Source organism: Dromiciops gliroides, chromosome 1 (genome assembly GCF_019393635.1).
Source record: "Dromiciops gliroides isolate mDroGli1 chromosome 1, mDroGli1.pri, whole genome shotgun sequence".
Classification (NCBI taxonomy): domain Eukaryota; kingdom Metazoa; phylum Chordata; class Mammalia; order Microbiotheria; family Microbiotheriidae; genus Dromiciops; species Dromiciops gliroides.
Window position 1 is genome coordinate 513,396,717 of NC_057861.1, and position 13,116 is coordinate 513,409,832.

The 13,116-nt window shown below is 35.8% G+C and overlaps 1 protein-coding gene across 6 annotated transcripts in view; it reads left to right on the forward strand.

The window, feature by feature from the left end:
- SRFBP1 (serum response factor binding protein 1) overlaps nt 1-13,116 on the forward strand; it is a 102,927-nt gene that overhangs the window by 26,974 nt on the left and 62,837 nt on the right. For 5 of the 6 annotated variants that reach the window (XM_043979261.1, XM_043979262.1, XM_043979259.1 and 2 more), the window contains 2 exons: nt 3,309-3,397; nt 5,885-5,957. The exons of the other annotated variant lie outside the window; for it this stretch is intronic. In XM_043979261.1, the coding sequence (XP_043835196.1) occupies nt 3,309-3,397; nt 5,885-5,957 (162 nt within the window). The remainder of the gene's footprint in view (nt 1-3,308; nt 3,398-5,884; nt 5,958-13,116) is intronic. 6 annotated transcript variants of the gene reach the window in all.

A 13,116-nucleotide genomic window follows, 5' to 3' on the forward strand; every position in this document is an offset into this window, starting at 1 on the left:
CAGGGAGACTTGAGTTCAGATATGGCTTACAAAGACTTCTTAGCTCTGTGACACTGGGCAAGTCACTTAACCCGTTTGCCTCAGTTTTCTTATCTGTAAAAAGGGTATAATAATGACATTTACTTTACATGGTTGTTGTGAGGATCAAATGAGAAAATAATTGTAAAGTGCTTAGCACAGGGCCTAGTACATAGTAAGTGCTATTTAAATTTAAGTTATTAATATTTAAACACGGCTACTTACACAGAATTATTTATGCCATATTTTGTTGGAGATTATTTTGATACCTTTTTAATATAAAGGAAGTTTGTGAATCACTCACTGAAAATTTATTTCATTTAAAATAGACTCTAGTTATTTAGGAGAAAATATCCTTATAATATAATATTTTTTTTTTATTTTGTGGGTTATGTAAGGGAAAATGATCCTCTTCTCAATAATTTGCAGGAACTCAGCAGCGATGTGAAAAAGACTCTTTTATTTCCTTCCCGTGAGAAGGACGCACCCTAGTGTGCAGCTAGTGGGTGCCAAGAAAGGGGGCTCACAAGGCCTTGTTTTAAACCCTAGTCCCTAACATGAATGGTACCTCCCCTTTTTTATCATTGGTCCGATTACTGTTACAATCTACGCACATAAACTAGCTAACCGGAACACAGTATTCCCATCCCTAATCATTTCTTCCTTATGTGGGCATAACTCAGGAGTGGATCTTATTCTTCCTTATATGTACACAATTCAGGATGGGACCTTATTGAGACCAGAGCTCCTTGAACCATGTGATTTTGTTAGCCCAAGGAGGAAAAGGGAATCTGAGACCTTTGTCCTAAAAACAGGTCAGGAGGAGTATGATTGACTGTTATATCCCCATTGAGAGGAGACAATTACCCAGTTGTTATATCAGGGGAAAAATTTCTGTTTGACCAACAAATGTGCTATTCCCTGGAAGGGATGCTAATGTTGCTCTGCACTTTTTTTTCTGCTAAAAAAAAATTATCACTGCTGATACCTAATGGTCCTGCCATATCCTAACTTTTTCTTTTCTTTTTTCTTTTTCTTTTTTTTTTTTTTTTTGCTGAGCAGTGAGGGTTAAGTGACTTGCCCAGAGTCACACAGCTAGTAAGTGTCACGTGTCTGAGGCTGGATTTGAACTCAGGTCCTCCTGAATCCAGGGTCAGTGCTTTATCCCCTGCGCCACCTAGCTGCCCCCCAATCTTAACTTTTTAAGTTAAAATTAAACTCATTTCTAAGTCGATTGTCACAGCTTTTAGATATAGTCTGAAGAGACCTCATTTTACTTGAAAGTTCCTGCCCATTGTTCCACATATGAGTCTACTCTCCCTTAATTACTACTCACCATAGAAGGAAACAGATTGAAACCATTTCAAAATAGTTGTTGTGTTGATAGCATTTTACCCCGAGCTTTATCTTCAATTTTTATTCATATCTTGAAATTTCCATTGATAACTTTTGTTTTTATGTCAAGTCTACTGCATAATGAACCACTTACCACCAAAAAAACTTGAAAACTAGGAGGAAGGACAGTTAAGAAACTTAACATATCTGTTAAATTTGAAAGCATTTACAGTATTCAAAATTCATAGCTCCTTACCTCTGCAAAGAAGGGAGGGAGGCACATTTTCCCATCTCTTATTTGGGACCAAACTTGGCCAGAATAATGTAATATTGTTCATCATGTAAAGGTTTCAGTTTTGGTCTTGTTCTGTGATGTTTAAAATTTGATGTGATGTCTAAAAAAAATCCAATGTGCCTTATATTAGAAGCTTTAGCACTAGTCTTTGGGCATTAAGCATTTATTAAAGCATACTAGGTGTTAGAATAAAAGAGAACACATGGAGTTAAGAAAAGGCCTAGCTAGCCTAGAGTTCCAGCCTGGTCTGCCTCTTCCTCAAGTCCTCTGCCATGAGCCTGCTTCACCCACCAACTCCCCTCAAACTGAGTGTGGAAGCTTTTTTTACATCTGGAGCAGAGGTGGTCCTTATACACTGCTTCAATCTGATTGGTAGGCGTCATCCAAATCCATTGGTTCACTGGACTTGAAGGTGGTCTCCAGTTGAGTTCAAAATGCTTAGCTTCTGAGAACAATACCTTCTTAAAGGCTAGCCAGACATGGTTACAATCTAATTACCCCTAAGTAGGTACTTAGTCAGTTTCTCTTCTCACCCAATTCAAAACAATACTAAATCAATCAAGTGGAACTCCTGCCAAATCCCATTATTTTATCACAGTTCTTTCCATTTACATAGTTACATTCATTGTTTACTACGCTTGGTGTTTACTTCATTTTGCCCCCACTTGGGTACCACCATCCCTCCAATCACCCAGATTTGAAAACCGGGTACCATCCTACTCTTAAGTTTCTCTCATTACCCATGTATAGTCTGTTGCCAAGGTATATTGATTTGATCTTCATATCATCTCTCACAACCCCCTTCTATCCCCCTTCCCCCCCCCCATACATACATACTGCTTCTATCCTGGTGCAAGGCCTCATTACCTCATTCCTGAACTCTTGTGAAGTATATTATAGACAAGATTATTATTTGGTTATCTGATTGGGTAGATGGCCTCAGAGATCCTATCCAACACTGAAATTCTGTGATTCTTTGATTTGGGGGAGCAAATGCTGGGGGGGGGGGAATTCTTAGATGGTAACACATTAGAGGTGTTTTATTATAGAAGAAAGTAACAGTAGTACTTATATAGTACTTTAAAGTTTGAAAAGCAATTTACAAGTATTGCCTTATTTTATCCTCAGGCATTTAGCTGAATTGAAAGATTTGTTTTGTTTGTTTTTGTTAAAAGAAAATCACTTATAATTAATTAGGATAACAAATGAGGGAAAAGACATTTCTAAGACTCCAAAGCAACATATCTATAAGAATATTATGGGGCAGCTAGGTGGCACGGTGGATAAAGCACCAGCCTTGGATTCAGGAGGACCTGAGTTCAAATCTGGCTTCAGACACTTGACACTTACTAGCTGTGTGACCCTGGGCAAGTCACTTAACCCCAATTGCCTCACCAAAAGAAAGAAAGAAAGAATAATATAGAGATATTACTACTCTTTGGAATGTTTTTACTTTTTTGTAACTTGTTTGTCCTCAGACCTCACATACATTTTTAGACTTTTGGTTTCATACTCTATTGATGTTTATGGAAAAACTTGATTTTATTATATTATTGATTTAGTCAAGTATTTATGTGTTCTACTACATATTTTACTTAGGCTTAAAATGAATGTGTTTTTAGTGTCTGAATTGTCTTCCATTTTGGTTTCATTCCTAAAGGTGGTGAAGATGAGAAAAGAAGTGAAGAGGACTCGAGTTTTGGTTATTCGCAGGCTTACCAGGCATCTTGCCAAATTGAAGTCAAAGAAGTTAGTCATTTTTATTAAAATCATGTACTACCTAGTCACAAATCAAGAATTGTCTTTACCTGTTGTTTATACTATTTGGGGATAGACCCTTAATAAGAATTTCAGCACCTAACTTCTATAGGGAACATAATTGGTTGCCCTAGTTGAGTGTCATGAACCTATTCTCTGAGTTTGGGGACCAGATTAGTAATTTCTTTGTGAATTCTTCTAGTCATAATTTTCCATAATTTTCCTTTAAGTGACTACACATATTATGTACCCTATGAAATAGAAATAGAAACTTTTCTTTTCTGGCCAGCTATTTGTAATTTGTCATTCTTAAGTTATTTCCTTTTATAGCAATTCACTTAGGACATTAACTATAGTTTTAAAGCCCAGGTACCCTGAATCAGTTGTTTACGTTGAATAGTATAGTCAATCCTCAACTATCAAGGGATAACATTCCCAGAAAATGGTACTGAAAGTCAAAAACACAAATGTTGATACATTGAACCTATGGGAAATAAGGGATCAGCTTCCCACAATTACCCAAAATGGTAATCTTTCTCCAGAGATTGCTGAAAATACACTTTTTTTGGAGACAATTCTTTATAATAAAACATTAATTCTGATAATAAGCACTTTTCTCAACACAGTAACCGTGAAATAACTCATAAAATACAGTACGCAAAATAAAATTGGTAATATGTAAATTCCCTAGAATTCTGACCTTTTGTGCCAATATCTCAATAAAAAAATTGATAATATTCACTTCTCATAACACATGAAGTATATAGTACCATAAATATTGTATAGCAAATAAAATTCTCAAATGTAAAACATTTTTTTTAACCTGAATCTTACCTTCTACTGTGTCATATGGAAGTATGAGATTGTTGTACTGTATACTATACTGCTGTAAACCTCTCTACCCTTGGCTGCCCTCTGCAAACCAAGGGAAAGGTTGATGGGATTTTATTCACTCGACCCAGTGGTCAGTTCCATGTTCCCCCATCTAAAGCCCCTTTTAAAGACTCCAACAGTTCTGGGAATAGAGTCAGTACTTACCAAGACTTTTCCAGGGAATGTGGCCTCCCCCTCCTAGCTAAGCACCCCAGTGAACAGGAACCCCTGTTCCTTCTCTTCTTTACTCCGTCTGAGTACTGAAAAGTTTGGCTTTAGACTGAGCTGGGAGGAACACAAGGAGGCAGCCAAGTTTTGCCTCTAACAAATTCTCCATTTGCTCAGAAGACTATGAGGTCGATGTATCACGCTTAGATATTCTGCCTCTTCTGCATATAGCCAAGAATTTGACAGGTTGCCAACATGAAAGTGAAAATGAAGTTACTAATAAAATCATGGGGTGCTTGAAGTCTTGAGAGTAAAAAGTATGAATGTTGAAGATCAACATTTTTATTTTTTATGGAAACTACAGATTGGTTTGAAATTTCAAACATTTAATAATAATAATATACATATGCATGATATATTTTCAAAGTATTTGCCACAGGTAGCATCTCACTTATTCTACTATATTTTTATTTTATTGCCAAAAAGTTATACCATTTTGTCACTAGTTTTAGGAAAAATTTCATTCATGATGCTTTCTTCTGTCTTAAACACTGTTCTTTGTTTTCATAGAACCTTCCCACATTAGTCTTGATTTTTTTCTATATTACTTATCCATTCCTTCGTTGAATATTTATGTATCTTTTCTCCCTCAAGAAATATATCCTAATGATATTTCATGTTTCTATAATTTTTAAAGTATATCAGAGCGTTTTATTTACAAGAAACATAAGAGATGTAGGTGTGCAAGTGTTATACCCATTTTATATATGAGGAAACTGAGTCTTTAAAAGGTTAATTGGGGCAGCTAGGTGGTGCAATGGATAGAGCACCGGCCCTGGAGTCAGGAGTACCTGAGTTCAAATGCGGCCTCAGACACTTGACACTTACTGGCTGTGTGACCCTGGGCAAGTCGCTTAACCCCAACTGCCTCATTAAAAAAAAAAAAAGGTTAATTGACTTGTCTATGATCATACAAATGTGTAAATGTTAGAGCTGACATTTAAGCCTAATACTGCTTAATGGTCTTTTTTACAGTATTTAATATTTTCACTTCAGAGAAACACTTTCAGTATGTTTATTTTTAATTATGAATTTTATTGTAGCTTGACAATATAAATAACAAAACAGGTGTTTTTTTCCTTTTATTTTTTAAAATGCCTATATATTTGTGAGAAAATTCAATAGGAATACTCCATTAAAAAAAAAAAACCTGAGGACATGGAAACAGAGAAAGTATGCCCTCTGCCAGTGGTTATATGAATCACAGTATTTAAATGTTCTTTAGCAGTCATCTCAACAATCATTTCTCATTTATGTCTTTCTATGAGTTTTTGAGATTTATTATATTTTTAACAAACTTAATCATATTTTAGTAAATATATTTATCTGCTGTGAATGGCTTATTTTGTTATATACATAGTGATGTGTTTTCTACAGGGGCACCGAAGATATATTATCAAAAAATCAAAGACGAATACAACGATTACTTGAGGAAATTCATGCCATGAAGGTAATAATGTGTATTGATTATACAGTTTTGTTTTTTTTCCCCTTATGGTATTAACTAATTTGAAAGCTTCATAGGTGCTTCTAGTGACTTATCTGAAATACTGGATAGATCAGCTTGGCTTAAGAAAGCATAAACATGGAAAATGTAGAACATTTAAGTTTTCACTTTTCCTTTTTTTTTTTTTTACTGAATCTCCAAAACTATTAGAATGGTTCAGGTTGTAGACCTGCTGGACTAAACACATGTTTAGCAAAGTTTATGCCATGAACTTGTACAGAGTGGGCCAAAAGTCACAAAGGGGTTTGATGTTTTAATAATTTTTGAAAATTATTTTTTTATTTTTTGCCATTTATGAGATTGGTTTTTCACATATAATGTAATTCATTTTCCATGTATACTATATATGACGCTATGGTATTATAAAATTAAAAACAAAAAAAATAAAGTAGTTATTAAATATCCATGACTTTTGGCCCACCCTCTACTATGATCAGTAAATAACATGTTGTAGCCATGTTACTTAGTAGTGTTGATAGTGATGCTGGTGTTTAATATCATATTTTGTTCATTGCTAACATAATAAATGTTTGTGTGGTGACATCAGTATTTTCAGTTCAGTTCTGTAGTCACTGTTGAAATATATGTTGTAATGTCTTATCAAGAACCCTGTCTGCCCCTTGTCCCCTCAGTCATACTCTTTACTGGCATAATTTTCAGTTCCTCTCATTCTTTAAGTTGTAGAACTTTCATTTTCTAAATAACATACCATCAAATGTCTAGGGAACTTTCATTACAAACTTAAAACAACACTTGGTAGCAGCAATTATCTTAATTATAAGGTATATTTGTATGCATGAATGAATATTGCATTTCAAAAGCCCGAGTTAGAAGTTGAGTAGAAAATTAAGAGAACTTGTAATGTTCTTTGCTTTTGTTCACAAATAATCAAATCTTTTCTACATTCTTACCTTCTTTATCTATAGATTTGTGGAATTCCCAATATGGAAACTTGTTCTAGGGTGGCAACCTGCCTCTGATTTTGTAGAAAATGCATAGGGGGTAGTCTCAGGCACATAGAGTTTAAGTGACTTCTTATTAAGGTTTGCTAGAGGTAGAATTTGAATTGAGGTCTTTCTCATCCCAAGCCCAATATTCAATATTATTCCATGATTCTTCACTTTCATCTTTGTAAAATAAAAAATGAAGCGAAAAAATATATAGCTAGTTGTTTGGGGAAATTGTCAGTATAACCCGCAGTTAAATAGTTATCAAATGTATTGGTTGATTTTGCTTTAATATTTTTGTTGCAAGGAAGGGTTCAGTGGATGGTACTTGGGATAAGATATGATAAAACAGCTATGGAATAAAAACTATAAAAATAACAAAGGAATATCATACTTGAGAAAGAGGTAAGTTGTGGTTTTGGTTTTTGTTTGTTATTAAGGTAGTACTTGATAGTTATTCGCAAAATATTTGAAATACTTTTTTGAGCAACCACTAAAGTAAAATAGCTTAATACGTGTTCCCTGGTCTTGATTGGCCTGGTGGTTTTATTATATACAACATTTTACTCACTAGTCTTAGTGGATTGAAATAGGGCCTCTGAGTGTATCAGTAAAGGGAAGTGTGTGTGTGTGTGTGTGTGTGTGTGTGTGTGTGTGTGTGTGTGTGTGTGTGTGAGAGAGAGAGAGAGAGAGAGAGAGAGAGAGAGAGAGAGAGAGAGAGAGAGAAACCAAAGTCCTAACCAAATTACATTGCCTGTCTAAATTATCCCTATAATTTCTACTGGATAGTCATTTTCATAGTCCTAAATTATTCAGAGGCTTTGAAACACTATATAATTGCTATGCTTATTTTACTTGGAAAGATTGCAGTATGTTGAATATGGACAGATTTGGGAATGAAAGATACTATGAGTAATGTAGACATTCTCTCCTATGTAACTATGTTAACTATTTTCCTTTACATAGAAAATTTTCAGTGCTTGTAAATATGTATTCAGAACTTGAATTCATTATACCTTTTTTCATAATCATAGATAACAGATTTGGTGATAATTTAAGTTTCTAAGATGTTCATGTAAACTATTATTTACTCATCGATTTATATATCACTGTCAAGGTTTTGTTTTATTTGTTGTATGTGTTAGCGAGGCTTCTCAAGCACATTATAGAATTCACTTCTGCTTCCTGAGTCTCCAATTCATTGCAGTTAGAGCCCCATAGCTTTTGACCATAGTGTCACCTGTTGTAATCAAATTCACTTACCATGATTTCATCTTTTTCTTTGGACTTTTTGAAAACATGGTTAAGCTGAACAAGAACACAGTGGAAAACCAAACCCTCTATGACTTCTATTTTTGAGTGTGAAATTCTGGTCCTCAGATATTCATTTTGAAAATTGATGATTTTTTTCTTAAAAGGAAATCAACACAAAAAACAGTTTTCCAAACCAAAAAATTTCTTCTCACAGATATTCCTATTATGTACTAAAAGTGAGAGTATCAAAGAAGTAAGACAAAGCAGAAAGCTCACCATTTCCATTAAATTTAGAGAAAGACTTCTACTCATCCCTCCTTTCCAGAGGAATTTTTTCCTTGGCTCAGACAATACCATATTTTTATTGTCTTGCTCATGAAATACCATCCTGTACTTGCTTTCTATGATAATAGGGTATTTTATTGCATTATTATTTTCTTGTGTAGATTTAAGATATTTTTAGAAATGAAAGTGTTCTTTTTTTTCTGGCCAGGAAAAATGCACTGATTTTTATGATGCCATGAAATCATAATGTTCTAATTTTATAGACTTTGTAATATATAAAATCCTGCCCTTATTGTCCTTTTGAGTTGAACCAACACTTGTACCTTGAATGTATTGGATATGTAATGGTTTATGAAGCTTTTCTGATACTATTGAAAATTACTTGTAAAGTCTCAACAGTTACATTCCAGCTTTATATTTGGATGATGATTGAGTGTAGATTATTACTTTAAATACTCCACATATGCAGGAAATCTTTCCTAGATCCCTAATGTCCTACTGTAGAGGCAGTTTATCAATCCAAAATATGGAGAAAAGATTCTTCTCCAACTTAGTAGCATTAGGTATCAATTGTGAGCACAGTTTTTAGTATATAAGATACTTCTGGATGGTGTGTGAATGGTATAGCTTTTCTAGTTTTATGCAGTTTAGCAGTGAATGAAGAATTCTCTACTTCATGGTCAAAATTTGACTCTGACTCAACTGTCCCCTTTGAAATGATGTAACAGAGTATTTACAGGTCTCCTACATTGGAAATATTAAAGTTACTTAGAGGGTCGAGAAATCCCTTTTTTTCTCTAGCTTTCTTTAAAGTCACACCAGTCAATTTTGATATAGCCCTGTTTTCTTTTTTGGTCTTGCTTTCCTTTTCCCCCAGTTGCCACTATTAAAAAGAGTTTATCAGGTTTGATTAAAAAACAAACAAAAAACCCAAAGAGTTTAGCTTTTGATGCAAAAAGGAAAAATGTATGATTTGATACGGCTGTGTGTTTAAAAGAACTGATGGAAGAGCCAGCTTTTAATGAAGGGTGAAGACCAGGAATTAGCTTCTTACTGCTTCCCCATTCTTTACATACTTTTCTACTCCTCTTCTAATCCGGAGGAAGAGGAATATTTCCTTTTACTTTGAGATTTGATCGCTTGACTGCTGGTACTTCCAAACATAACTCTGTTTCTCCGTCTTCTGATTTTGGTAATTGAAGCAGATAACAAATGACTTGTATAAAGCAATCACATATTGGCAACCTGTTTCTCCTTCCTTCTGCTTAACCTACTATAATGAAAAGCACACCCCACATCCTCCCCAAATAATAATTTTTTATCTATCCTGCACTTCCAATTTTCTATTTACCATAACTTCACCAGACCTCCACCCTGGGATGTTGAGGGCTCAAATCAGATAGTTGGATGTAAAGCATTTTGCAAACCTTAAAGTGCTATATAAATGCCAGTTATTATTTTTAGCCTACAGTCACCAGGCCTCCACTCTGGTGATGACTTCATTCCTTGAGCATTCTTCTGCACTCCTACTGAGATCAGACAGTATTTCTTGAGAAATACAGGGGTGCGCTGGTAAATGTTGGGGGAGGGAAATATGCAAGCACACATACTTTTAAATACATTGTTAACACTTTAAGTCTAGAAAATCAGAGTAACAATCAAGTCCTGATTTTTAGTAATTGCTGATTTCTGAAGTGTAAATGTTCACCCTGAAAGTTTAACTGAGGACTCTAGCAAGTAGATTAGTGCTTGCTGCAGCCCACCCTCTCCACACCAATCTGAGACAGTTATTGTCATTATTTCACAGGGAAAATTTACTGATTCTGCTAAAAATCTATTTTCTCCTTAATCTCAAAAAATTGTTTTATCCCATAAAGGAATGGAGGTAAAAATTGGCCATGTATGTCCACTATGCTAGACACAGTGCAAAGTAACTACATTATAGGTGGGACAAAACAATGGAACTGTCCCAAATTCATAGTAGACCAAGAGCCAGCCTTCATCTATGGCCTCAGCTGAAACAAGTTTGAGTTGTAAGGAAGGTGAACTAGAAGCTGTTTATTTTAAGGAGGTAAATTTGTTATAAAAATTACTGAGACTTGGTAGGATAGAAATGACTGGAATGAGGTTCTGGAAGTATATTTGTTTTTTAGAAAGCACACAAAATATGTGACAGCATAATTACCAATGTATGTTAAGACATTTTCACATGATAAAATCCAGAAATTAAAGGAATAAAGCGTGGTGAGTAGAGTGTTTGGACAGAGATATTGAAGGCAGAAACAGAAGCCATATTATTCAGTTTAACAAATAATAAGCACCTAATGCAAAGGAAAAACAAAGGAATTCTACATTCATGCTAAGATATGGGAGGAATATAGTATTTACATAGATAAATACAAAGTTATTTCAAAAGGGAGAGAATACTAGTAACTGGAGAATCTAGATCCAGGAGATACCAAATGTCAGAGGGGGCATTTGAGTTGAGTTGTGAAGGAAATTAGGTGAGGAGAGAATATATTCCACATTAGGAAGGCATAGATGCAATGATAAAGTGTTGTATATAGATAACCCATTTTTAAACCCATTTGCCTGGAATAGACAATATGTGAAGAAATTGATATGAAATTATGGAGAACTCAAAATACCAGGTTAAAAAAAAAGGAGGGAGCCACTGAATATGTTTGAGAAAGGGAAGTGACTTATTTCTAGGAAAATTCACTTTGATATGTGGAAAGAATTGGAGATGTGAGAGACTAGAAGCAGGAAAACCAATTTGAAAATTATTGCAATATTCTTGGCAAGAAGTTGTAACTTTGAACCTAGTTTAACGAACTGGGAAAACGTGAAGGAGTAGAGTGACTGGCACTAGCAGGAATAAAAGAATTTTAAAAGCATTATTAAGCACTTCACTATAGGTAAAACACTGCTGAGTGCTGGGCATACAAATAGAAAAGTAAGACAGCCCTTGCTCTCAAGGGGCTTATATTCTAATAGGGGAGACAGCGCATCTGGAAGGATTTAGCTGCAAGTCAGATAGAAAGTTCTAATGATTCTTGGGTTTCAGTGGCAAAGCAAATGGTAATACCTTTTCTTTAATTTCCAGTGATAAAATTATGTAAGTTTCAGGTATTCAGTGGTTTTAACAGTGTCAAGTATTGATGGTTTCTTTTCTGGGTCTTCAGTAGCAGTGGTTTATAGGGACTAATTTTTAATCGGGGAGTGTTAGCTATGTGGCTCACCGCAATAGTGGGTTAAGGAAGGAGACCGACAGCCTCCCTCAAAAATAGAACAGGATTTATTAACAAGAACGAACTTAAAAACACAAGCAAGATCAGTAGAAATAAGGAAAAGGAAATAAAATGAGGGAAGGGATATGATACAAACTGAATAACACCACCACCCAGGAATCAGCTGAGAACACACTGCTGCATCCTGTTGCCTTCTAGCTTCAAGCTAGAATGGTGAATCTCCTCTCTTCTTCTTCCCAGCAAACTCCAGGCTTACCACACACAGCCCCAAGCCAATTGGCTGGCAGCCCCAACTGACAGTCACATGACTGCCCTCACCAGGCTTCCAGTCATTATATTTTTGCCAGGCCCACGTAGGTGTTGGCGAATGGTAATGATATGAGGTGCCATGGAGACGGCTACAAACAGTGGGTGGAGCACCTTGCTGTTTGCAGAGGCGCTGTGCCTGAGCTCCAGGCCGGTGCGTATGCCGGGGTTTTTTAAATTCTAGCCAAAAGATGGGGTCATAAAAACCTCAAATAACAGTTAATTCTTTATAGGTTGTACTCCCTTCAGGAACAGTTGTTAGGCTCCACTTCCACAGCAAGCACTAGTCTGGAAGCCTTGTTATTATCGGGGTCTTTGATTCAGGGTCCTGGACTGTCTTCATCAGTTTGCTGCTTCAGCTAGGCTGGCTTGCAAGTGGCAATTGGTTGGCATTTGGTGGAAATGGCTGGCTCCTTCTCCAAGGAGTTACTTTCATGGGTGATGTCCGTGAATGCTGGGTTTTAAGTAGGTCCAGCGGTTGGGAGACAGAGATTGCTAAAACCAAGGTTCTATTGATAGCACAAGTTGTTGACAAGGAGTTGCTGACTCCTATTGAGTCAGCAGTTGTTGCCAGTAGTGGTGAGCAAGGTGAGTCCCTTCTTCACAATGATTTTTTCCCTTCAGTGATGTCTTTAGGGGGCATCAGTATTCCCAAGGCCTCTAAAAGGGTCCATTGGCTATGTCCATTGGGGTCTGAAAGTGCTTGGTACCAAGGTGATGGTAGGTGCTTTGACATACCTGGTATATGCTGCTAAGTAAGAGAATAAAAAAATAAGAAGCAGAAGAAATGGTGAATGAATAAAATAAATATAATAAAATGAAAATGAAAAGGTTGTGAAAATAAAAATATTGAAGTTCCCTAGTATGAGAGCAGATGTCTAGTTACAGAGGCTATGGTCCAGGTACTAATCTTCCTTTAAAAAAAGGTAGGGTCAGGGCAGCTAGATGGCACAGTGGTTAAAGCACCGGCCCTGGATTCAGGAGGACCTGAGTTCAAATCTGGACTCAGACACTTGACACTAGCTGTGTGACCCTGGGCATGTCACTTAACCCCCATTG